The 12804-nt window shown below is 37.2% G+C and overlaps 1 protein-coding gene across 2 annotated transcripts in view; it reads right to left on the reverse strand.

The window, feature by feature from the left end:
* Ash2l (ASH2 like, histone lysine methyltransferase complex subunit) overlaps positions 1–12804 on the reverse strand; it is a 34908-nt gene that overhangs the window by 6842 nt on the left and 15262 nt on the right. For both annotated transcript variants that reach the window (XM_027939316.3, XM_027939317.2), the window contains exons 9-12: positions 9980–10073; positions 8836–9053; positions 4733–4900; positions 4269–4462 (exon numbers count right to left, since the gene is read on the reverse strand). In XM_027939316.3, coding sequence (XP_027795117.1) covers positions 4269–4462; positions 4733–4900; positions 8836–9053; positions 9980–10073 — 674 coding nt within the window. The remainder of the gene's footprint in view (positions 1–4268; positions 4463–4732; positions 4901–8835; positions 9054–9979; positions 10074–12804) is intronic.

A 12804-nucleotide genomic window follows, 5' to 3' on the forward strand; every position in this document is an offset into this window, starting at 1 on the left:
CAGTTTGGGAGGCTGAGACAGGAGAATCGGGAGTTCAAAGCCAGCCTTAGCAGTGGAGAGGTGCTAAGCAACTCAGAGAGACACTGTCCCTAAATGAAATACAAAAATAGGGCTGGAGATGTGGCTCAGTGGTTGAGTACCAAAAAAAAAAAAAAAAAAGATCATTACTCCAGTGTCCTGGTATTACTCTTTCAGAGACTCTAAAGCATATATGATTATCTCCAAAATTAAAAATACAAACACCAAAAATATACACAAGAAAAACACGCAAAGAAACAAGTCATACAATGCAATAATATTGTAAATTTTGTTTTGTTTCTTGAGTTTTTCACACTCAATAGTATACACCAGAGAGCATTTGTCCCTCAGAACATATGTTGCTTTTAAACAGATCTATAGTATTCTATTGAACAGACATATTACAAATTATTTATTCATTAAAATCAAATGTTCATAATATAAATAAAAAAGTGAATAATTTTAATGATTCCTATAGAATCCACCGAGGCTTTTAACTACAGACCAGGAATTAGTGTGGTGGTATACCTTCCAGGGTTCCAGATGGTAAGACGGGAGATGAGAGTCAGTGGTGTAATGCAATTAATAAAATGATATATTGAGCTGCTCATTTTTAGAACAAAGTTAGAGGGCATCTACTACCAAATTTAAAGACTTACTCTAAAGCCATAGTAATTTGGACACTGCAGTACCAGCATAAAATACAATAAATAGATTACTGTAATACAGAGTCTAGAAATAAACCTCTAGTTAATTTCCACTAAAAACACCAAAGAATGGTGCTGGGGTTGTGGGTCAGAGGTAGAGCGGTCACCTAGCATGTGTGAGGTACTGGGTTCAATCCTCAGCACCATATAAAAAATAAAATATTGTGTGTCTATCTATAACGAAAAAATAAATATTAAAAAAACCCACACACCACAGAAATCCAATGAAGAAAGGAAAGAGATTAACAAATGGTGCTGGAATAACTGGATATTCCTATTGGGGGAAAGAAATAACCTTGACTTTCACATTATACATAAAAATGAACTCAAGATAGATTGGTGACCTAAACATAAAAGCATAATGTTTTCAAAGGGTAATATGGGAGAATATTTCGTGACTTGATGGTACCCAAAGATTTGTAGGTCACAGAAAGAAATAGAACTGTAAAAGAAAAATCTGAGAAATTAATCTTCATAAAAACAAAAACTTCAGATACCAGTATAAAAATGAAGATACAGACTAGTAAAAAAAAATTTTAAAAATATCATATCTAGGGGCTGGGGATGTGGCTCAAACGGTAGCGCACTCGCCTGGTGTGCATGCGGCCCGGGTTTGATCCTTAGCACCACATACAAACAAAGATGTTGTGTCCGCCAAAAACTAAAAAAAAAATAAGTACTAAAATATCACATCCTAGGGCTGGGGTTGTGGCTCAGTGGTAGAGTGCTCGCCTGACACATGTGAGGCCCTGACTTCGATCCTCAGCACCACATAAAAATAAATAAAATAAATGTATTTGTCCAACTACAACTAAAAAGTAAATATTTAAAAAATTAAAAATAAATATTACATCTAGCCAGGCATGGTAGGGTATGCCTATAATCCCAGCTACTTAGATGGTCAAGGCAAGAGGATCACAAATTTGGAGCCAGCCTCAGAAACTTAGTGAGACGTTGTCTTAAAGGGCTGGACACGTGGCTTGGTGCTGGGTTCAATCCTCTAGTAATACAAAACAAAAAATATCTGACAAATGACTACAAACAAATGACTAGATAAATGAATTAAAAAAGAGGCAAACTATTTTTTTTTTTAAGAGAAAGAATTTTAATATTTATTTTTTAGTTTTCAGCAGACACAACATCTTTGTTTGTATGTGGTGCTGAGGATCGAACCTGGGCCGCACGCATGCCAGGCGAGCGCGCTACCACTTGAGCCACATCCCAGCCTGAGGCAAACTATTTGAAAAGAAACTTCATGAAAGATAAATGGCCAATAAGCAAAAGGAAAAATGCTAAATATCATTAGTCATCAATGAATTGGTAATTTAAGACACAAGAAGAGGACTGAGGTTGTGGCTCAGAGGTAGAGCACTTGCCTAGCATGAGGCACTGGGTTCAATCCTCAGCTAAATAAATAAATAAATCCTCACCTAAAATAAAATAAAGGTATTATGTCCACCTACAACTAAAAAAATAAAATGTAAAAAAAAAAAAAAAAAAAAAGACACTAGAAGATATATATCCATCAAATTGCTAAAATTAAGATGACAGACAATAATAAATGTCACCACCTAAAATTCTGGGGTTGTGGCTTAGTGGGAAAAGGGCTTGCCCCGCATGTGTGAGGTTTGGTCCCTGGCACCTCATTAAAAAATAAACAAAGTTATTAAAAGAACACACTACATACCTATATTTACATAAACTCAATAGGCAAAAACTAAAGTATGATAGAAAAAAAATTAAAATATTCATTGGATCTATGGGGTTAGGGATGGGAACTAGAAAGGGCAAGATAAAACTTCCTGGAATGATGTTAGGAGTGTACATTTTTTTCAGCCAGGTGTGGTGGCACACGCCTGTAATCCCAGCAGCTTGGGAGACCGAGACAGGAGGATCTTGAGTTCAAAGCCAACCTCAGCAAAAGTTAGGTGTTAAGCAACTCAGTGAGACCCTGTGTCTAAATAAAATACAAAATAGGGCTAGGGAGATAGCTGCATGGTCCAGTACCCCGGAGTTCAATCCCCAGTACTAAAAAAAAAAAAAAAAAAAGAAAAAAAAGAGAGAATATATATCTTCTTTGTTGTTTGGTTCTGGGGACTGAACCCAGGGTGCTTTACCTTTGAGCCACATCCTGGCCCTTTTTATTTTTTTATCTTGAAATAGGGCCTAGTTAAATTGATGAGAGTGGCCTCAAACTTGGGATCCTTCTTCCTCAGGCTTCTGAGTTGCTGTGATTACATTCATGCATCCCACAACTGGATTATTTTCAGGTACTGAGAATTAAACCCAGGGATGCTTTTCCATTGACTTACATCCCTAGTCCTTTTTTTTTTTTAAATTATAGATAGACATAATATCTTTATTTTATTTATTTATTTTATGTGGTGGATCAAATTTAATTATTTTATTTGGTGGATTTTTTCTCTTTTTTTAATATATTTATTTATTTATTTTTAGTTTTCGGTGGACACAACATCTTTGTTTGTATGTGGTGCTGAGGATCGAACCCGGGCCGCACGCATGCCAGGCAAGCGCGCTACCGCTTGAGCCACATCCCCAGCCCTTATTTGGTGGATTTGATATGAGGATCGAACCCAGTGCCTCATATGTGAGAGGTAAGCGCTCTGCTACTGAGCCACAATCTCAGCCCCCAAGTCCTTTTTACTCTTGAGAGAGGGTCTTGCTAAAATGCCCAGGCCAGCCTCAAATATACAATCTTCCTGCCTCAGCCTCCCAAATTGGTGGGATTACAGAATTACAGGTTTATACCACCACACCCAGCCAAGAGTTTAAATCTTCATAGGAATTTAGGTCAGACTCAAAACTTAATGAATGTTTACTATGAAATTGTATATTTCATTTCATATAAATGTTATATGTAGTTAATTATATGCATCCTGAAGTACTGAGGGGCAAGTGTACTGATGTTTGCAATTTTCCCTGTCACACACACATACACACACACACACATACATACATACATACATACATACATAAATGGACAGGGGTGGGTCTGTAGCTCATTGTCAGAGCGCTTACCTAGTGTGTGAGGCCTGGGTTCAATCCTCAGCACTGCATACCAGTAAAATAAAGGCATGCTGCCCATACACAACTATTTAAAAAAAAAAAAAAATACTGGATGGATAGATGGGTGGAAGAAAGAACAGATACACCTTTTTTTTTTTAATGTATTTTTTAGTTATAGGTAGACACAATATCTTTATTTTATTTTTAATATCTTTATTTTATTTTTATGTGGTGCTAAGGATCGAATCCAGTGCCTCACGCATGGTAGGAGTGCGTTCTATCTCTGAGCCACATCCTAGCCCCTAACTGGAATCATCTGACAGAATGTAGATGATGATATTCAGGTACTGACTCTCAAATTCGTTAAACTTTGTTATTATGTCTGAAAATGCTTATAATAAAATATGTAGGAAAAATATGAAAGTGGTCAGTCACAAGAAAACAGAGGCCACACCTATAGTCACCACTGACACAGATCCTCAAAGCCAGAAATCCATTGCAGGAAGGCAAACTCACCTTATCCTTATAAGTATCAGGCAGTGACTTGGCTGTCTCTGTGTCTTCAGGAAGATTGATATAAAATCCTAGGACATCCCCCTGTCCATAGCCAGAAGAGTAGTGTTTTCCAATAGATTGGTGAAATTTGGTTCCTTTTTTGCTTCTCCAAGAATAACTAAATTTATCATAACCCAGGGGAGCTTGAAGGTTACCTGTCTCAATAAAAAGATATACAGGAAATCAGAGGACTATAAGCGAACTCTGGTTTGCAAAAGGAAAAGATGCTACTCCTTTTTATTTTATATTATTTGTCAATTCTGTAAATTGCTTATAAACTATTTTTCAAAAGTATTCCAGAACTTGCAAATCAGCTAACCCTTCAGAAACTGAATTTTATGATAAACACAGCAGTCTTAAAACTAAGCCAGATAGGTCTAAATCTGTCTATCTGCTGTGATGTCCACAATATGGCCCCAGCTTACCTAGAGGCTGGGACCAACCCAGTCTGGCAGCAGTGTCTGGTGGCATCTCATCCACAGTGATTTCAAAGTACCAGGCACCTTTCCGCACTCCATGAGAAGCCCGAACCATGGAGTAGCCCTTCTCTCCAATCACAGTCAGACGGTCGTCAGAGATTTTTAACTGTGGAGCTGCAGTGATGGACATTAAAACAGAAGCCTTCAACTTATTTTTTGAGGAATTTAGAGACATAGCCCCTACACTCAAGATGAGACAATAAAAGTCAGGAAAATCAGGTCAGATGTTCAAAATGTTAGTTCAGGAGTCTAAAATCTCAACACAAGATCCAGACAAAAGAGAAAGGAAGAAAATGTTAGGTTGTCTGTCTCTTTTCTTCTTTTTCTGTGCAGGGCTGGGGATCAAACCCAGAGCCTCTTGCATGCCAGGCAAGTGCTCTAACTGTGGGGAGCCATATTCCTAGCCCTTGGTCTTCTAGTTTTTATTAAATGTAATTATATTTAAGATAACAGGTTAAAATTACATTGCATATCCCCCAAAATATAACAAACCAATTGTAATGTGTTTGGATCCTGATTTGAATAAACCATCCTTTAGAAAACTTAACCTTTTTTTAGGTATTGGGAATTGAACCCAGGAATGCTTTACCCCTGAGCCACATCCCAGCCCTTTTTATTTTTTGAGACAAGGTCTTGCTAAATTGCTTAATGCTTTTCTAAGTTGCTGAGGTTGGTCTCAAACTTGTGATCTTCCTACCTCAACCTCCTGAGACATTGGGATTTACAGGTGTGTGCCACCACACCCAGGAAGATTTAACTTTCTAAGGTTTGATGTAGCTCAGTGGCAGAGTATTTGTCTAGCAAAATAAGAAAAAATATAACGCTTTACCTTAAAACAATTTCAGATATTTTTAAAATAGCAGAAGCCAATTGTGATGGTGTATGTCTCTTACTTCGAGCTATCCAAAAGGCTGAGGCAGGATGATAGAAAGTTCAAGGCCATACTCAGCAACTTAGCAAGGCCCTGAGCAACTTCTAAAACCTGTCTCAAAATAAAAATAAAAAGGCAGCTGGGGTTGTGGCTCTGTGGTACAGTGTTTGCCTAGCATGAGTGAGGCACTGAATTCGATTCTCAGCACCACATAAAATAAATGAATAAAATAAAGGCCCATCAGTATCTTAAAAATATATTAATTAATAAATAAATAAATAAAAGGACTAGGGATATAGCTCAGTGGTAAAGTGCCCCTGGGTTCCATCCTCAATAACAAAAACAAACAAACAAACAAATAAATAAAATTAAAAAGAGCTAGAAATGTAGCTCAATGGTAAAGTGCCCCTGGGTTCAATCCCTGACTGCAAAAACAAAAACAAAAAAAGGTTATAAGGAAATAAAGTCTTTCTCTACATGGCTGGTGGGAATGCAAATCAATAAAACTTTCTTTCTCTCTCTCTTTTTTTTTTTTTTGCATTACTGGTGATTGATGCCAGGGACTCAGGCATGCTAGGCAAGCACTCTTTCATGGAGCTACAGTCTCAGCCCTTTTAAAAATTTTATTTTGATAAAGGGTTTTGTTGGGTTGCCCAGGTTGGCCTTGAACTTGGGGTCCTCTTGCCTTATCCTTCCTAGTAGCTGGATTTACAAACATGTACCAACACATCAGGCAAGTTTTTTTTTTTTTTTTTTTTAAGTACTTCCTTACTTTCCAACATCACAAGATGTTCCTGTTTAATCTTGTATTTTCTTTTTTTTTTTTTTAAGAGAGAGAGAGAGAGGAGAGAGAGAATATTTTTTTTTTAATATTTATTTTTCAGTTCTCGGCAGACACAACATCTTTGTTTATATGTGGTGCTGAGGATCGAACCCGGGCCGCACGCATGCCAGGCGAGCGCGCTACGGCTTGAACCACATCCCCAGCCCCAATCTTGTATTTTCTGAAACTATTCATATGCATAGTAGAAATAATATAGGTAATTACCTATAACTATTCATCTAAGTCAGTTTTCTATTGTTAGAGAAATAAGTTACCAACAACTGAAGGGGAAAGGCTGGAATGACCCTCTGTTGGTTTGACTGAAATTTCAAGCACCAATATAAATTCAGTACAGCCATTTGTTATGTGCAGGTAAGTATTCATACACATTATTTCCCAATTCTGACCACTGAGGGTATCTAGAAGCATCAACACCCAATAATAGTGAGCATGCTCAGGTATTTGTTACAGCAACATAAAACAGATGAAGATAATAGCTAACACCGAGATATTAATTTGTAAATGTTGTTTTCCAATTAAAGAAAACAAGGCTCTGGGCTGGGGTTGTGTCTCAGAGGAAGTGCATTTGCCTAGCATGTGTGAGGCACTGGGTTCGATTCTCAGCACCACATAAAAATAAAATAAAGGTATTGTGTCCACCTACATATTTTTCAGTAAAGAAAAAAGAAAACAAGGCTCCATGAAGAAGTAGTGATTACTAGGCCTGGGAATAGAAAACACAGATTAGTCAGGAAAATATTGTGAAGTCAGAAAGTAAGCAAGTACTTAAAAACAAAAAAAAAACACGCTTATCTAAAGAACACAAGAAGCTGAATGTTGGTGGCTCACGCCTATAATCCCAGCAGGAGAGGCTGAGGCAAGAACAAGAAGATCAAGAGTTCAAAGCCAGCCTCAGCAATTTAGCGAGGTCCTAAAGCAACTCAGCAATATCGTCTCTAAATAAAATATAAAAAGGGCCAGGGATATGGCTCACTGGTTAAGTACCACTGGGTTCTAAAAAATCCCTGGTACTAAAGAAAAGGACACAAGAATCAACCTGAAGAAACTAAGCTGGAATAATGTAAGCAACAAAATAATCAAAGTATTGGATTATACCCCACACAATAAAATATCTGAGTACATGCTAATATAACCAATTAAACAAATAAAATGAAGAAGGAAAAGAAGAAACAGAAAATCATATGGCAGATATCCACAGAAATAATTATTTCAGACAAGATCCATGGAAAAGTATTAAATTAGTGAAGAAAACTTTATGGAGAAATAGGATATTTGCACAGTCTCAAATTTTCCCCAAGTTATTTATTAATAATAAAAGGAAAGACAGTAAATTTACAGTGGAGAAGTCAACAGAATTATCTTAAGTAAATCACCATAGTCAATATAATCAATAAAAAAAATCAACATCATGAACCACATGAGATAATGCAATGAACAGTAATAATTTCTTTACTCTTCCTCAAATTGCATAACCTCAGTCTCATCATGAGAAAACATCAGACAACCATCATTGAGGAACACTTGATAAAATAACCAATAAAAAGTATCATGGTCATGAAATGTAAGCAAAAGACATTAGTGGAAAAACTGGTAAAACTTAAATAAGGTCTTTAATTTGGTTAATTAGGTTAAGTATCTCTTTTTATCTAAAATGCCTGGGACCAGAATTGTTTCAGATTTGGGAGATTTTCATATTTGAGAGTATTTGCAAGAACTTTATTTGGTTGAGCATCTGTACTACAAAAATCCTAAATCTAAAATCCAGAACTTTTTTTTTTTTGGTATGCGGTAGTGCTGGGGATTAAACCCAGGGCCTTGTGCATGCAAGGTAGGCACTCTACCAAGTGAGCTACATCCCTAGCCCCTGAAATCCAAAACTTTTTGAGCTTCATGTTGGCAATCAAAACGTTCCAGATTTCAAAGAATTTGGGGTTTTTGGATAAGGGAAGATCAATTTGTAGTATTTACAAATGTTAATTTCCTATTTTGATTAACTGTGCTAGGATTGAATGTTACCATTAGGAGACAGTTGAAAGAGAAATTCTCTGTATCATTTTTTTGCAACTTTAAGTTTAAAAATCAGTTAAAAAATAATTTTTTTTTAAAAAAAAAGATGTATAAAAAGGCTAGAACTTATTTAAAAAAAAAAAAAAGAAAGAAAGAAAAGGACAGAGATGGAAATTATTCCTGTACATCCTGGCTGGGTCTAGTTAAAGATGAGGGGTAGGGTACTGGTAACAAACTGAGATGTGTATTTAATCCTAGACTGGGCAAAGCAGGTGACAGCAGTTCATAGCAGCCCTGAGTTTATATGATCATTAATACCTTACATACCTCGATCATGCAGGGCTAACAAAACCCGTTCATACAAGCAGGCTCTGTAAAGATCTCCAGGAATAGGTTTTCCTGCCCAGCAGTCAAGTTCAAGTTTCTCAGGGTCAGGAGCATGGGGATCAGGCTCAGCTAGAATATACCGATAGCCATCTTTGTTGAAGGGGTGCTCCAGAGGGTAGCCATGAGGGGGAAGACGCTGAGCAGAAAACAAAGGATCACTGCAGAAAGGAAAAATAAAATTTGATGTCACATGCCTGTAATCTCAGGTACTTGTGAGGCTGAGGTAGGAGAACTGAAAGTTCTACACCAGCCTGGGCAACATAGTTACACACCGTATCAAAAAAGAAAAAGAAAGTAAAACTGCTGTAGTTCAACAGCATTCTACTCTGTAATAAAGGCCTCTGGTTTTTTTAGATCTTAGCTGGAACACAGGAATCAAAATTAATTTTCATAACTTAGACCATCCTGCCCTCTGGAGGCAAAATAGGGAAATTAAAGGGATTAGCTTTATTTGGCAAAATGGTTTTGGTTACATTACTTATAATCTATAGGGAATGGCAAGTGATTTGTCAGGGACTGACCACTCCTGGTGATTCTTAACCATAAACTCTTTGTTGTTTACAAAATTTGGCCAGTACTTATTATTAGGGGAGAAAGGGGGAGTGATTTAGTGTGGGTTCCTTCAGTTATTATTATAAACTAATGGACAGAAGCTCAGATATGAGCACTTATTATCTATTGCCAGTCTAAATAAGAAGTGATCTGGATTCTACTGCTTCAACATTAGACAAAGGGAAGGGAAGAGACATGAGAGGTAAGAGGCATAAAGTTAAGGAGTTTGCATTTAGTTGTTTTCATTCCCTCTCCTCCATCCAAGCTTTCTCAAGGTGTCATAAGGGAATGTGATTTCCCAGGCTTATCACCAGAAGATGCTGCCTGGGCTCCCTTTCTGTAGTAACAAGTTCATAAAATAGCATACCTAGTGTGGGATTATTTTGCCCTTCCAAAGTATTCAAGGCTTAAAAAAAAAAAAAAGACAGGTTTTCAGCATTAGACACTTGAGCAATGGAAAATGGTTCCCTATGGTGGACTCTGGCAGCACCAAATATTCAAAAGGTGGTGGGTGGGGCAGTGATCTCCCCACCTCCGGGCCTTCTTGGTAGTCCCTGTAGTTCCTCCATCCTGCTGTTTGCGCTTAGCTCCTCTTCCTTTTCCACTGCTTCCTGCTGCAATTCCCCCTTTGAATAGAAGGCAAGATCACTTTCAACAGAGCTGCAATGGAAGTAGCAATGTGGATAGGGACTGACACACCCAATGTGCATTTGTGTAACACCACAGGAGGATTTCCTTCCTGAAAGCATATTGGCTTTCACGCTCCTTCTGAAACAATCTGCTGAGGTGTCTCACAGCCCAGAACACTGGGTTTTGTCAGTAATCTCAAATGAACCTAGCACTAATGATACCTGTGTTACATCTTCAACCTTCCTTTCTTAAAAAACTGAAAATACTAGTATACTTTGAGGATGTAACACAAATGTATTTGCACTCATTCAGATTCCAAGCACCTACAGCTAAAAAGAATGAAAACAATTGCGTGGATGTTTCCCTCCCCCCTCCCAAATCAATACAAATATCTATAATGAAAATATCCTCACTTTAGGTCAATGTTCACTTGCTTGAACTGCACAATATATTTCATAAACATAATAAAAGCACAATATTTGCTAAAGCACTTAACTTGAGTATCTAAGAAAACAAAAGTACATCAAACATGGAAAACAGAAACAGAAGTACTAAAAAGGTGTTTCTCTCCAGTGCTGCTAGACATTATGATTGTACATGACACAATACGGAGGCTTTAAATTCAGTAGGCAATTTTTAGTTACATACTCATTTGTCAATGTTTCAGATTGCACAAGTACATGGATAAAATTCAGGCTAAACAACTCTGGCTTGTGAAGTTATGGGCAAATAATACTAACAGATAATTTAATTTACTTTATACATATATACACACACACACACATATGGTTTTGTTTTGGTGGTATTGGGGATTAAAAACAGTGAACCTAGTGAGGGCTCTACCACTGGGCCACACCACCAGCTCTGATAAATTTATATATTTTAAACAAAAAATTCAGCTCTATACTGAGGGCACAAGGAATATTACCTTGTGTATTTCTGAAACAGGTACTTTGGAATTTTGTCCAGTTCTGTAATTTTTGTCCAGTTCTATTATTCCTCTCAATTAGTTTGTTCCCTCTTGCAAAAAATGTCTTTGAACTGCAGGAAAACACCTTTACGTAAACAACTGCATAGAGTACTATATGTAAATTTGGGACAAGCTTGGAAATTATCAGCAGTTCTGCTGCAATAAAAAGAATCAAGACATTGAGGGTAGGTCATATTCTACATACACAGGACCAGACTTAATGCAGAATTTCCTTTTATGAACAAAGTAGATGTTATTCCTATTTCTCATAAAAGGTTAAATGTTAAACTGTTACAATGTCATTATCATCAATCAAAAAAAGCCATTAAGGTTTTTTCCCCTCCTCCTAGTACTGGGGAGTGAACCCAGGGCCTCATGTATGCTAGGCAAGTGCTGGACCACTGAGCTACACCCCTAGCCCTTTTCCTTTAAATTTTTATTTTGAGACAGGGTCTAAGTTGCCCAGGTTGGCCTTGAGCTTGTGATCTTCTTGCCTCAGTCTGACATGTAGCTGGGATTACCAACATACACCATGACACCTGGTTTAAGTTTTTAAAATTGTCATTTCCAGGACTGGGGTTGGGTGTCAGTGGCAGAGTGCTTGCCTAGCATGTGTGAGGCACTGGGTTCAATTCTCAGCACCCCATATAAATAAATAAAATAAAGGTTCATTAACAACTAAAAAATAAAAAAGTAAATAAAATTTAAAACATTGTCATTTCCATTTTAATTTTTTTGGGGGGTGGGGGTACTGGGGATTGAACTCAGGGGTACTTGGCCACTGAGCCACATCCCCAGCCCTATTTTGTATTTTATTTAGAGACAAAGTCTCACTGAGTTGCTTAGCACCTCACTTTTGCTGAGGCTGGCTTTGAACTCATGATTCTCCTGCCTCAGCCTCCTGAGCCTCTGGGATTATAGGTGTGCATCACCACACCTAGCCCATTTCAATTATTTTAAGAAAGAAGTTTTAGATCTATTCTGAACAGAAAGTGTAATACCAAGGGAACTTCTGGCCATGTTATGCAGAATATGACAGCATACAAGCTTTTAATTACTAACATTAAACTGGAACTACTATTTCATATTAAAGTGCTATTGCCACCACTTTCACAATGCTTTAAAATTATTTAGTTTTAGCTTCTACCACAACTCAGCAAAAAGCATTTTCCAAACCACAAAATACTTAAGTCTGAGAGGCTGAAAGAAGACAGAGGAGGAATTCACCTCCCAAAGTGGCTCCACCTGTAAGAACAGAAGTGGCACCATGTATTTGTCAAATTTTAACAAGTAAACAGGAAAACATGGTGTAAAAAGATAAACAACACGCCTAGATATTTCCAACCCATATAATAATTGCAGAAAGGACTAAATATTTAAGATTTCCCATTCCAGAAGACAAGTTATGACACCATGTGTCAGAGAATAGTCTAGCTACCTTCCAGCCACCCTAATTCTCATTAATACCATTAGTAATAAACAGCATTTCCCATTAGATGGGTTACCAAACAAAAAAACCATGCTGAAGCAGGTGATCCATACAGTAGCATTGATATATGAATATATTTATGTTACAGGCAAGAAAAATTAGAAGACCGACACAGGAAGCTTGTTACATAATAGCTAAATTGCGGAAAAAAGAGTGGAGAGCAACTGAATCCTTCTAAATTAAGTGTTAGTTATGAAGATACAGATGGGAAGTCTACTAAAAATGCAGTAAATCTGACCTTTAAATTGTACTTTGAGGTATACTAAAT

The sequence above is a fragment of the Marmota flaviventris genome, chromosome 3 (assembly GCF_047511675.1).
Source record: "Marmota flaviventris isolate mMarFla1 chromosome 3, mMarFla1.hap1, whole genome shotgun sequence".
Classification (NCBI taxonomy): domain Eukaryota; kingdom Metazoa; phylum Chordata; class Mammalia; order Rodentia; family Sciuridae; genus Marmota; species Marmota flaviventris.